Consider the following 13,722-nt stretch of genomic DNA (forward strand, 5'->3'; position numbering starts at 1 on the left):
GAGGGGGAGGGGGAAAGCCACTTCACAGGTATTCAGAGAGGGAGAGGAGACAAAAGCGGGGAGAGGGGAAGTATAATAGACCTTTTGAGCATACAGGTTATACATAGCATAGTCATACAGAACATACAGATCACTGCTGCTCCTACAACAGGCAGGGTCCCAGTTCTCCACACTAGATGAAATATGGCCAGAAGTGATTCTGCTACAGGAACAATAACACATTTTAGCAGCTCTGGGGGGATGCCATCAGCACCGACTGCGCGTCCGTTTTTCAGTGTAGAGAGGGCACACTTCTCTTCATCCAGTGTTGGTGCATCAGTATAAATGTCTGGATCCAGAACCACAGTGACTGCTTTTCTACAAATGAAGCTCTGAATGTGTGACTCCAAGCTGTGGATGTGTTCCAGAGGGACTTTCAAGCCAGCCAGCAAACTCACCAATACTGCTAAGAACCAGATATATGGACTTTGAAGTCTTTGTATGTATGTGACTGTTTTACTATTTAACAACTCTCTTGTTCTTCCTTTTTCCTTTATAATAAATCTTTAGTTTTAATCACTGAAGGATTGGCTGGCAGCATGGTATTTTGGGTAAGATCCAAACTAATATTGACCTGGTAAAGTGGCTGACCCTTTGGGGTCAGAAGAACTCTTTGTATATGTGAGCAGAGTTTTTAAATAACTTCTCACTGTACTGGACCTATGTGCTGTGTGACTCCCCATATTCTTCATAGAAATATTGGTATGATATAAATATGGCATAACTAAGATATGCTTTATGGAAGATGGGTCATGTGAGTATCATTAAAAAGATTATGATCTACTGATTATGTTTATCCAATTTGTATTCATGTATCATTTCCGTATCTGAGGTTAGGAATATTGACTTTGTAACAATTATAACTGTGGGAACGCCCACCAGACAGTTGGCAATCAGCCTGAATGAGTGTGCTGGAGAGGGCTTGAGGGCCTGGCACAGCTAGAACAGGGTGAGGAAACTCGGGCTGGTGGAACGGGCGGAACCAGTGCGAACCCAGCACATCAGGTGGCATCTCAGATGCGGGGTTCAACCCATCACATGCTGATTGGGAGGCAGAGAACTGCAATGCAATAAAGGGGGCAGTATGATTTCTTTTTTCAGCTTCTCGACAACCAGTGTAGGGGATCAGGAGCACAGTTTGTGACTAGTTGGTGAGTTTAACTTCAGTGTTAACCACCAGTTTGGGGAGTATCTGATCTACCTTTTGCAGCCTGCCCTGACCTTGGCATTTTCAGTGAGGGCTGCCCCAGGCACACCAGTGAGTACAGCGCAGGGGGGAGTTGGGAAAATAATGGTGGAGGGTAGCTCAAGGGCATGAGTGTATGCGTATAGGGTATATGAACTGAATATTGATACTATTTTCCACACACAGTGGTGATTTTAGCTGATACCTCACTCCTGAGGGTAACGCTGTAAGGGAACAGCTCCTGCAGACCATGTCCGTATGCTGCTAGCTTGTGTGCTGCAATGGTACCTGCTGAAGTAATTGCTGAGTGATATGGAAAAGTATCCTACCACGATGGAACAAACAAGTGCTGCATTAGGGGGGCTGTGTTGGTGAGTATCTGAGTGTCTGTTGCGGGGACAGTTTGTCAGTTTGACCAGGTGCTTGATTGTTTGAAAAGTTTGAATTGGGAGTGCTTTGTTCCAGGTGGGCCTTGAGTGGGCCTGACTGTTATAAAAATGCAGTCAGCAGCAAACCAGCTGAGCGGCGAACAGTGAAGGCTAACAGAGGGAGTTTGCCTGGGGAGAGCCCATTGAGGCTTTCATCTTGCGGGCTTCTGTGCGTTGTTGCAACAGCCGAGGAAGCTCCTAAAAGGAAGAAATTATGGAAGGTGAGCATTCAGCTGTTGTAACCTGCACAGGATATGCCATGTTTGTCTTTCTTCCACAGGACAGAAGCGACTTTGTCTGTACAAAGTGCAAGCTGGTCTCCGTATTGGAAGAGAAGGTTCAAGGTCTGGAGAAACAAGTATCGACCCTGCGTTGCATACGAGAAAATGAAGATTTCCTGGACAGACGTCAGGATATGCTTCTACGGGCACAACGTTCTGAAGAATCGGAGCAGGCTGCACAGAGGGGACAGAGGGACGGTGAAGACATTTGGCAGCATGTGACCTCCAGAAGAAGAAAGAGGAGTGTCCATGTACCAGCAATGGAGATACAGGTGAGCAACCGTTTTCATGTTCTCTCCACAGGTACTAATGCGGAGAGTGGACTAGATGATACATCTGAGGGAAGGGAGCAGGAGACTCCACCAATTGGAAGGCATGAGATGCACTGTCCTAGGGATGGGGGTTCCACGACCACTGCTCCCAAGAGAAGGAGGTGGGTGGGGTGGTTGGGGACTGAGTCATCTATCTGCCACCCTGACCAAGAAAACCGAGAGGTCTTCTGCTTGCCAGAAGCTAGGATTCATGATGTGACAGAGACAGCCGAGACTCATCAACCCCTCAGATCGCTACCCCTTCCTGCTTCTCCATGTGGGCACCAATGATACTACCAAGAATGACCTTGAGCAGATCACTGCAGACTACGTGGCTTTGGGAAGAAGGATAAAGGAGTTTGAGGCACAAGTGGTGTTCTTGTCCATCCTCGCTGTGCAGGGAAAAGGCCAGGGTAGAGACCGTGGAATTGTGGAAGTCAACAAATGGCTATGCAGGTGGTGTCGGAGAGAAGGCTTTGGATTCTTCGACCATGGGATGGTGTTCCAAGAAGGAGGAGTGCTAGGCAGAGAGAGGCTCCACCTAACGAAGAGAGGGAAGAGCATCTTCGCAAGCAAGCTGGCTAACCTAGTGAGGAGGGCTTTAAACTAGGTTCACCGGGAGAAGGAGAACAAAGCCCTAGGTAAGTGGGGAAATGGGATACCGGGAGGAAGCACGAGCAGGAGAGTGCAAGAGGGGAGGACTCCTGTCTCAGACTGAGAAAGCGGGACAATTAGTGAGTTATCTTAAGTGCCTATACCTTAGTTTGTTTATGAGAAGGTCACAGAGATGATATCAAAAGCTTTACTAAAGTCAAGATATACCATGTCTACCACTTCCCCCTTATCCACACTGTCAAAGAAAGCTATCAGGTTGGTTTGACCCACTTTGTTCTTGACAAATCCATGCTGACTTACTTATCACCTTATTATCTTCTAGATGTTTGCAAATTGATTGCTTTATTATTTGCTCCATTATCTTTCCGGGTACAGAAATTAAAGCCTGGTGACTTGATGACATCTAACTGTCTAAGGGCACGTCTTCACTGGCAACGTTAAAGCGCTGTTGCGGCACTGCGGCCTGTGTAGTCTAAAAAAACCCCACCTCCACAAGGGGAATAGCTACCACTAGTGCACTGTCTACACTGACACTTTACAGCGCTGAAACTTGCAGCGCTCAGGGCAGTGGCGTAGCCAGCTTCTCAGTGCAGGGGGAGCAACCATAAAAAAAGGTGCCCCCCCTTGGCTCCTCCTCTGGCCATGCCCCTCCTTGGCTCCTCCTCTGGCTGCTCCGCGCCCCCCCCCCCCCCGGCTCCTCCGGCCACGCTGCGGCCATGCTGCGCCTCCCCTCGGAGGGGCTTGGTGGGGGGGGCGGGGGCGGGTGAAGGGGTGGCGGGCGGGCACTGCTCACTTCTCCCGGAGGCTGGGGGGAGCGGAGCAGTGGGGTGGGCAGCAGGTGAGCAGATTCCCTCTCCCCGGCAGCTTCCTCGTTCCCTTGCCCAGGCAGCCCAGCATTTTTTTCAAAAGCGGAGCCTGCCGGGCCGCCGCTGGGCTCCTGCAGGCAAGGGGGGGTGGGGGCAGCACAGCCGGACTCCGGAGGAGCCATTTGGGGGGGCGGCGGGCGCCACCGGAGGAGCGAAGCGGCCAGGCTCCTCAGCCATCGCGCCCCATGCTCAGCGTGGCCGCCTCCTGCGGCGGCTCAGGGCTTGGCGGCTGAGCGCTCCACAGCTGTTGGGCAGATCCCCTCTCCCCGGCAGCTTTCTGCTCCCCTCGGCCCGGAAGCAGGAAGCTGCCGGGGAGAGGGGATCTGCCCGCCAGCTGCAGAGCGCTCGGGCACCGAGCCCTGAGCCGCCGCAGGGGGCAGCCACGGCAGCGATGTTGGGGCCACGCTGAGCGTGGGGTGCGATGGCCCAGGAGCCAGCCCCTTCGCTCCTCTGGCCACGCCCGCCGCCCCCCCCAATGGCTCCTCCAGAGTCCGACCGTGCTGCCCCCCCACTTGCCTGCAGGACCCCAGCGGCGGCCCAGGAGGCGCCACTTTTGAAAATGTACTGAGCGGAAGCGGCTGCTTCCCCTGAACCCCGCTAGCTACACTACTGGCTCGGGGGGTGTTTTTTCACACCCCTGAGAGAGAAAGTTGCAGTACTGTACTGTAAAGTGCCAGTGTAGACAAGCCCTAAGTAATTTTTAATTTGTTCTTTCCCTATTTTAGCCTCTAATCCTACCTCATTTTCACCGGCATTCACTATGTTAGACGTCCAATCTTGATGAAACCGAAACAAAGACGTCATTAAGCACCTCTGCCATTTCCACATTTTCTATTGTTGTTCCCCCTCCTCCCTCATTGAGTAACGGGCCTACCCTGTCCTTGGTCTTCCTCTCACTTCTAATGTATTTGTAGAATGTTTTCTTGTTACCCTTTATGTTTCCAGCTAGTTTGGTCTCGTCGTTTTGATCTCATGTAAATGTCCAGCCATTGCTCTGGCCTCTCCTTGCTCTATTTACATTGGAGACACAGAAAAACAGGTGAAACCACATTCCTTTGTCAATGACAAACTTGCTTCTCTGCTCTACTCAGGTTTCTTGTGTAACATGCTTCTGTCAGGTTGATGTTCCTGTTAAACCACAGTGGTCAGGTTTGGTTTGTTTTTGTGGGGAGCAGCTGCCCACTGAATCCAGTTAGTCTGGGACTAGCAGGTAAACAAAGGGGGAAAGTGCACAAACCCTGGCCGCAGGTTCAGTAGGTCATCTCCAAGGATGGGGGCCAACAAGTCAACTCCAAAGTATAGAGGAAAAAAGGTGTCAAACTCTTCAGTGAGTTAAGCCAGGCCCAGGGGGAGACAGCCAGACTGGAGTGGGGGTGAAGATCTCTGCCCTTAAGACTGACGCTCACAGGCCTGCTTTTACTAATTGCAGTGAGAAGCTAACCTGGAAGCTAAGGACACCAGCCCATTCAAAGAACTGCTGCATGTTTAGCTCAGGACAGAGTATTAATGCCAATTCAGTGGTGCCTGTTTTAAATGCATAGGATCTGTGGCCTGGGTACCTTTCGGGAGCGAAGTATTTGCTGTAATGATATGACTGTGATGAGATTTGTATGGGGTCTCAGTTAACTCTCAGACTGTCCTCTTATAGATTTATTTTTTTTTAGTCTGAGCAGCTTTACTACATTGTGGTGTCTTTATTCCAAACTGGAACAACTCCAGGTATGGGCATCCACAACTATCCAAATGTGCGTATTTATCTGATGTGTTGTTATCCACACGTGGGAGTCCCACTGTCAAAACAGACTGAACTCGCTCACTATGCCTGCAGTAAAGTGGAATTATAGTGGGTACTCGTGTAATCAAAATTTAGTGGGTTACACTTAGTCTGAACATATTTTGGTACCATATTTCCAGCACACATACATAATTGTTTACACACTGACCATACATACATCACACATCTGTTCTAATAGATTGGTGAGGCACGATTTCCCTTTACAAAAGCCGCGTTGACTCTTCCTCAGCAACTCATATTTATCTGTGTGTCTGATACTTCTGCTCTTTCCTATAGTTTCTACCAATTTGCCTGGTACTGAAGTTAGGCTTCCCAATCTGTAACTCCCAGGGTCGCCTCCATGAGCCCTGTTTAAAAATTGGCATTATATTAGCCTGTAAAGATAAGGCCTTTGTCTGCAGCCATATTGTAAGGCCTAAAGCCTTTGTCTGCAGCCAGATTAAGGGTATGTCTGCACTACGGGATTACTCCGATTTTACAGAATTCGATTTTTGGCAACTGACTGTATAAAGTCGAGTGCATGCAGCCACACTAAGCACATTAATTCGGCGGTGTGCCTCCATGTACCGAGGCTAGCGTCGACTTCCGGAGTGTTGCACTGTGGGTAGCTATCCCATAGCTATCCCATAGTTCCCGGTCTCCCCCACCCATTGGAATTCTGGGTTGAGATCCCAATGCCTGATGGAGCAAAAAACATTTTCCCGGGAGGTTCTGGGTACATCCTTCCCCTCCCTCCGTGAAAGCAATGGCAGACAACCGTTTCGCACCTTTTTTCCTGGGTGAACTGTGCAGACGCCATACTACGGCAAGCATGGAGCCCGCTCAGCTCAAGACAGCAGTCATGAACATTGTAAACACCTCACGCATTATTGTGCAGTTTATGCTGAACCAGAACCTGAAAAACCAGGCGAGGAGGAGGCAACGACTGCAGCGCGGCAACGAGAGTGATGAGGACATAGACACAGAATTCTCTCAAACCACGGGCCCCAGTGCTTTGGAGATCATGGTGTTAATGGGGCAGGTTCTAGCCGTGGAACGCCAATTCTGGGCCCGGGAAACAAGCACAGACTGGTGGGACTGCATAGTGTTGCGGGACTGGGACGATTCCCAGTGGCTGCGTAACTTTCGCATGTGTAAGGGCACTTCCATGGAACTTTGTGACTTGCTTTCCCCTGCCCTGAAGCGCCAGAATACCAGGATGAGAGCAGCCCTCACAGTTGAGAAGCGAGTGACGATAGCCCTGTGGAAGCTTGCAACGCCAGACAGCTACCGGTCAGTCGGGAATCAATTTGGAGTGGGCAAATCTATTGTGGGGGCTGCTGTGATGCAAGTAGCCAAAGCAATCGCTGAGCTGCTGCTACCAAAGGTAGTGACTCTGGGAAATGTGCAGGTCATAGTGGATGGCTTTGCTGCAATAGGATTCCCTAACTGTGGTGGGGCGATAGATGGAACCGTGTACAAGGGTTTGCCGGGGCTCGACCCCCTTCGGGGCGGCGGGGAGCCACACTGGCTTACTACACACAGTTGCTGGTCAGGGAATTAGTCTGGCTGTGGGGTCTTCCTCGGCAGCCCTTGCGGTACTGGAACAAAGACCATAAACCCAAGCCCTGGGTCAGGGCAGGGCACCAGAATCAAGGGCTCAGGCCCTCAGGCAGGGCTGAGCAACAATAGTACAGTTAGTGGCAAGCCCAGGCCCTAGGTCAGGGCGGGGCAACAATAGTAGGCCCAAGCCTCCAAAGGCCTGGGAGAGGGGGAGACTGCCACCCACGAGTTGGGTGGCAGGGGGGATGCAGACCCTCCCACTCCACTGCGTCCCAGCCCCAGACCCGCTGCTTAGTCAGTGGGGATCCTGGCCGCAACACACTGACATGGGCTCTGGCAGTGCTGCAGCCAGACTAGCGTCGGCTGCCCCCGGGCTACTTCCAAACTCCCCCTCGGGTCGTACTTGGGTCAGGGTGTTGTCCTCTGGGGGGGTCCAGCACCATAGGTTCCTCGGCGAGTGGCGGGCCCGGCAACTCCTCTGGGTAGTGGGCGCAGGGCAGGCCCGGCAACTCCTCCGGGTAGCAGGCGCAGGGTACACCCGGCCAGTCCTGGTGGCCGCCTTGAGCCATGGGGTTTTCCCAGTCGTGGGCTAGGCTGGAGGCGTCTGGCCTCTCCCGCAGCTGGAGCCTTACTGAGCTCTGAGGGCAAGCCTTTATACTTCCGGGTCGCCACCTGACCCTCTGAGGGGCGGGCTCAAAGCTCCCTAGTTCCGCCCACTCCGGCCTCCAGAGGGGCTCTTCCCTCTCCGGGGCAGCGGGGAGCCACATCGCCTCACTACAAACCCATATCCCTATCTTGGCACCGGAGCACCAGGGCAGCCAGTACATAAACCGCAAGGGGTACTTTTCAATGGTGCTGCAAGCACTGGTGGATCACAAGGGACGTTTCACCAACATCAACGTGGGATGGCCGGGAAGGGTTCATGATGCTTCAATAACACTAGTCTGTTTAAACGGCTGCAACTAGGATTTACTTCCCAGACCAGAAAATAACTGTTGGGGATGTTGACATGCCTATAGTTATCCTTGGGGACCCAGCCTACCCCTTAATGCCATGGCTCATGAAGCCATACACAGGCAGCCTGGACAGTAGTCAGGAGCTGTTCAACTACAGGCTGAGCAAGTGCAGAATGGTGGTAGAATGTGCATTTGGACATTTAAAGGGTCACTGGCACACTTTACTGACTCGCTCAGACCTCAGCCAAACCAATATTTCCATTGTTATTGCTGCTTGCTGTGCGCTCCACAATCTCTGTGAGAGTAAGGGCGAGATGCTTATGGCAGGGTGGGAGGTTGAGGCAAATCGCCTGGCCGCTGATTACGCGCAGACAGACACCAGGGCAATTAGAAGAGCACACCAGGAAGCACTGTGCATCAGAGAAGCTTTGAAAACCAGTTTCATGACTGGCCAGGCTACGGTGTGAACGTTCTGTTTGTTTCTCCTTGATGAAAACCTGCCCCCTTGATTGACTCATTCCCTGTAAGCAACCAACCCTCCCCCCTTCGATCACAGCTTGCTTTCAAAGGAAATAAAGTCACTATCGTTTAAAAATCATGTATTCTTTATTAATTGATTATAAACATAGGGAGAGAAATGACAAGGTGGGGTTTGGGAGGAGGGAAGGAAAAGGCCACTTCAAAAGTTCAAAATAATGACAGCCTTTTGCTTGGGCTGTCCACTGGGGTGGAGTGGCAGGGTCCACGGAGCCTCACCCCCCACATTCTTGGGCGTCTGGGTGAGGAGGCTATGGAACTTGGGGAGGGGGGTGGGCGGTTATACAGGGGCTGCAGCGGCACTCTGTGATCCTGCTGCCATTCCTGAAGCTCCACCAGACGCCGGAGCATGTCCGTTTGATCACGCAGCAGCCCCAGCGTTGCATCCTGCCTCCTCTGATCTTCCTGCCACCTCCTGTCATCTCGAGCGTCCCTCCTGTCCTCACGTTCATTGGCAGCTTTCCTGTACTTTGATACCGTGTCCTTCCACTCATTCAGATGAGCTCTTTCATTGCGGATCGACTGCATGATCTCAGAGAACATTTAGTCTCACATGCGTTTTTTTCGCCGCCTTATCTGAGATAGCCTTCGGGACGGAGGAGGGAGGCTTGAAAAATTTGCAGCTGCGGGAGGGAAAAAAGGGAGAGAAGTATTTAAAAAGATACATTTTACAGAACAATGCTTATACTCTTTCACAGTGAACAACACTATTCACATTACATAGCACATGTTATTTCAGTACAAGGTCGCATTTTGCATCTTAATATTGAGTGCCTGCGGCTTTGGTGTTAGAGATCACAGATGCAGGGCCGGGCAACAGAATTCGGCTTGCATGCGGCCATGGTAAGCCATTGTCTTTAGGCTTCTGCAACCTTCATAAAAGCAGCATCCTGCTTTCCCATACCAAGCAAAGCCCGTTGAGTGCTGCGGTTTTTGTGTTAACATGCAGCAGCAGAAACCAAACTAACCCCCCCGCCCATTCAATTCTCTGGGATGATTGCTTTACCCCTCCCCCCACTGCGTGGCTGGTATCAGGGAAGATCCCTGCTAGCCAAACGTGAAAAGCTCAGCGCCAATGCCCCCCCCACCCCCCAAACCACTTGGCTAACTGCAGGGAAGGATTTCTTTTCAGCCACAGATAAACAGCCCAGTAGGAACGGCCACCTCTGTCCCCTTAATTAAGTTCCGTATTTCAACCAGGTTACCACGAACTATATCACTCTCCTGAGGATAACACAGCGAGATAAAGAACGGATGTTGCTTGAATGCCAGCAAACACCGAGACCATATGCTGCCAGGCTTTGTCATGCAATGATACCAGATTACTTGCTACTAGCATGGCGTGGTAAAGTGTCCTACCGTGGAGGACGGAATAAGGCTGCCCTGCCCAGAAACCTTCTGCAAAGGCTTTTGGAGTACCTCCAGGAGAGCTTCATGGAGATGTCCCTGGAGGATTTCTGCTCCATCCCCAGACACATTAACAGACTTTTCCAGTAGCTGTACTGGCTGCGAATGCATTCCAAGTCCTCAGGGCAAATTAATCACGCTTGCTTTTAAACCATGTTTTATATTTACAAAGGTACACTCACCAGAGGTCCCTTCCATGGCTTCATGGTCTGGGATACCGCCTTGGAAGGGTACTTCAATCAGGCTGAGAAAAAGATCCTGGCTGTTGGAGAGAACGGAGTGCTGTGTGCTCTCCGCAAGCTCGTCCTCCTCCTCCTCTTCCTCATCTTCCCCGTCCGCAAAATCCTCAGGCATGGCTGAGAGTAACCCCTCATCGGAATCCACGGTCAGGGGTGGGGTAGTGGTGGCAGCCCCCCTAGAATTGCATGCAGCTCAGCATAGAAACGGCATGTCTATGGCTCTGCCCCGGACCTTCCGTTTGCTTCTTTGGTTTTCTGGTATGCTTGTCTGAGCTCCTTAACTTTCACACAGCACTGATATGAGTCCCTATTGTGGCCTCTCTCCATAATGCCCTTGAAGATTTTTTCAAATGTTTTGGCATTTTGTCTTTTGGAATGTAGTTCTGCTAGCACGGAATCGTCTCCCCATACAGCGATCAGATCCAGTACCTCCTGTACGGTCCATGCTGGTGCTCTTTTTCGATTCTCGGACTGCATGGTTACCTGTGCTGATGAGCTCTGCGTGGTCACCTGTGCTCTCCACGCTGGGCAAACAGGAAATGAAATTCAAAAGTTTGCGGGGCTTTTCCCTGTCTACCTGGCCAGTGCATCTGAGTTCAGATTGCTGTCCAGAGCGGTCACAATGGTGCACTGTGGGATAGCTCCTGGAGGCCAATACCGTTGAATTACGTCCACACTAACCCTAATTCGAACTGGCAATGTCGATTTTGGCGCTACTCCCCTCGTCGGGGAGTACAGAAATCAACTTTATGTCGAAGTAAATGGCTTCGTAGTGTGGACGGGTGCAGGGTTAATTTGATTTAATGCTGCTAAATTCGACCTAAACTCGTAGTGTAGACCAGGCCTAAAAGAGCAGCCGAGCAGCAGCCATAGCTGAGAAGCAGGAAGTCACATCCTCACATTCCATCTAAATGACATGAAAACACTGTAATATCAGGCTGTGAAGAAGGAGGTCCCATCTTAGTAACACCCACTATCACCAGATAAAGAAACAGATCTTAAGATGGCTAAAGAAAACTTAGTAAAGAAAACTTAGTTTGACAGCATTCTGTATGGCAAGAAATCACTTATCAAGAGTTGTGGTTGTGAAATCCTCATTTCTTTATTGTTTTCTCTTTATGGTCCCCACTTCCCTATTGTTTATCTGTATGATCTGTCTGGTTCTTTAATTGTTTCTGTTTGTTACATAATTAATTTTGCTAGGTGTAAATCAATTAAGGTGGTGGGATAGGACTGGTTAAAGAATTTTGTTACACTATGTTAGGATTGGTTAGTAAAATTTTAGTAAAATGATTGGTTAAGGTACAGCTAAAAAGGACTCAAATTTCACTATATAAACTGGGGTCCAAAAGGAAGTTCTTTGGGAACCAACTCCAGGACACAGCCCCAAGATCAGAGCTGCCAGACCTCAACACTCTGCCAATAACACCGTGCAGAAACTGGAGTCCCCCAGATGGACCTGATCCTGACTGGCCATCAGGTAAACTTCATGTGTCTTATTGGGAGCGGTGAGCACTGTATGTGTAGCGTGTGCAGTCTGTTTTTGGTGACTGTTAATAAATAGAGGTTAAGTAGTATATTACTGTGTAAGGCGCTTTCACTGGTAAAAGACCCTGTAAACCCACAAAAGATTAAGCCCTGAGTCCATAGGGAAAGGGTGTTTGCTCTGATTCCTCAGGGAAAGAGTGTTTGCCTGGAGCCCACAGAGGGGTAAAGTTAGGTGCTTTTCGCCGGGAGCCCTAGGAACTGGGAAAGGGTGGGGGTGCCTAAATTAAAAGGGTTATGCCTGGAGCCCTAGGAACTGGGTGGGTGCCCTTGAATGTGTGAGTAACAAAGAATTTTGTGCGGGTAATAAGTCCATCTATCCATGGGCATATAAAATGGACAGTAAGTTCAATAAAAAGAACAGGAGTACTTGTGGCACCTTAGAGACTAACAAATTTATTAGAGCATAAGCTTTTGTGGACTACTGCTCTAATAAATTTGTTAGTCTCTAAGGTGCCACAAGTACTCCTGTTCTTTTTGCGGATACAGACTAACACGGCTGCTACTCTGAAACCTGTCAGTAAGTTCAATGGTGCTATATGGAAGTAAGTGGTTTCTGTTCCTCTGGGGAGGTTCAGATTTATATGCAAGTAACTCCGATGGGTACTTCAACGCTTTCCCCAGCTGCCTGTTGTGTCTCTAATCTGTGCCAGCCATAAAGGGCTGCCCCTAGATGCCAACCTCTGCACAGGGGACTCAGGTTCTCTTCAGAGTTGGCTCTGCATTTCTCTTTCAGGTTTTGGGAATGCTGTCCCCAAGGTTCCTGTGAACCCCACAGGTCTTGCGGAGCTGTTCAGACACAGAGCCATCCTGGACACTCCACTGCACCCATGTCCCCTGGGGCCTAGGCCTGCCTATCCCAGCACCCTGGGGGTTTCCATGGAGAGCAGCTGCCTTCAGGAACTCCTTTAGAGAAGCGTCCGTCTTCTGATTATCAGTCTGCCTCATGCCACCAGGCAGGATGGTGGAGGAGGGCTCTGGCTCTGTGTCTACATTGTGAGCACATACCCAAGCTAGCTTCAATCTAGATCAAAGGGCAGCATGTCTATCGATGCCTATGTTGCAAGCACAGACCCCCAGTGGGGCTCTGCTGCCCTCACACCTGCACTGGCAGCATCCAGACCCGCTGGCAATGGCTGAGAGGCTCTGTGCTGCCCGGGACTGAGCACAGAAGGGCCGGGCTGGGTGCAGGGGGGCAGGGCATTGGGGGCCTGGACTTGCGCTGGGGGTCCAGGACACTGGGGGGTTGGGGCAAGGGGGGCTCGGGGCAAGGAGGGCTCAGGGGGGAAGCATTAGGGCACTGGGGGGAGGGCATTAGGGCAAGGGGGCTCTGGGGGGAGGGCATTAGGGCAAGGCAGGCTCTGGGAGGAGGGCATTGTGGGGCCAGGGGCCTGGACTTGCACTGGGGGTCCAGGACACTGGAGGGAAGGGCATTAGGGCACTGGGGGGTTGGGGCAATGGAGGCTCTGGGGGGAGGGCATTAGGGCGAGGGGGGTTGGGGCAAGGGGGGCTCTGGGGGGAGGGCATTAGGGAGAGGGGATGTTGGGGCAAGGGAGGCTCTGGGGGGAGGGCATTAGGGCGAGGGGGGTTGGGGGAAGGCGTTGGGGCGAGGGGGGGCTCTAGGGGAGGGCACTAGGACGAAGGGAGGCTCTGGGGGGAGGGCATTAGGGCAAGGGGGGTTGGGGCAAGGGAGGCTCTGGGGGGGAAGGCGTTGGGGCGAGGGGGGGCGAGGGGGGAGGGCATTAGGGCGAGGGGGGGTTAGGGGAGGGCATTAGGGCGAGCGCGAGTGGGGCACTAGGGGAAGGGCATTTGGAGCTCTGGGGGAAGTAGGGGCGGGGCGGGGCAATGACGCCGCGCAGGTCCCGTCTCGCGCTCCACGCCCCGTCCTGGCGGTTACCCGGGGAGGGGCCCTTTAAGGGGTGGAACTTCGAGGCCACGCCCTGTCGTTACGTCACCACTGACCCCCGCCCAGCGC

The 13,722-nt window shown here is 51.7% G+C and overlaps 1 protein-coding gene across 2 annotated transcripts; it reads left to right on the forward strand.

Moving 5' to 3' along the window:
* The first annotated feature begins 1,484 nt into the window (after window positions 1-1,484).
* LOC128827000 (uncharacterized) lies at window positions 1,485-8,608 on the forward strand. Of its 2 annotated transcripts, XR_008442917.1 has the most exons (4): window positions 1,485-1,596; window positions 1,691-2,206; window positions 2,646-2,886; window positions 5,156-8,608. XR_008442917.1 is itself a non-coding variant. In XM_054010638.1 (3 exons), the coding sequence occupies exons 2-3, from the start codon at window positions 1,868-1,870 to the stop codon at window positions 7,062-7,064; spliced, it is 1,005 nt and encodes a 334-aa protein (XP_053866613.1). In that variant the 5' UTR covers window positions 1,485-1,596; window positions 1,691-1,867; the 3' UTR covers window positions 7,065-8,608. The 2 variants fall into 2 exon arrangements, 1 of the variants encoding a protein (XP_053866613.1); XM_054010638.1 differs by lacking the exon at window positions 2,646-2,886 and having other exon boundaries at window positions 6,399-8,608.
* Window positions 8,609-13,722: the final 5,114 nt, after the last annotated feature.

The sequence above is a fragment of the Malaclemys terrapin genome, chromosome 21 (genome assembly GCF_027887155.1).
Source record: "Malaclemys terrapin pileata isolate rMalTer1 chromosome 21, rMalTer1.hap1, whole genome shotgun sequence".
Classification (NCBI taxonomy): domain Eukaryota; kingdom Metazoa; phylum Chordata; order Testudines; family Emydidae; genus Malaclemys; species Malaclemys terrapin.

What these genes read in the sequence shown, in the direction of transcription:
- LOC128827000 (XM_054010638.1), top strand. Translation starts at nt 1,868, where the DNA reads ATGGAAGGTGAGCATTCAGCTGTTGTAACCTGCACAGGATATGCCATG. An exon ending in TACCAGCAATGGAGATACAG is followed by an intron (nt 2,207 to 6,398) that starts GTGAGCAACCGT and finishes ATTATTGTGCAG; the next exon opens with TTTATGCTGAACCAGAACCT.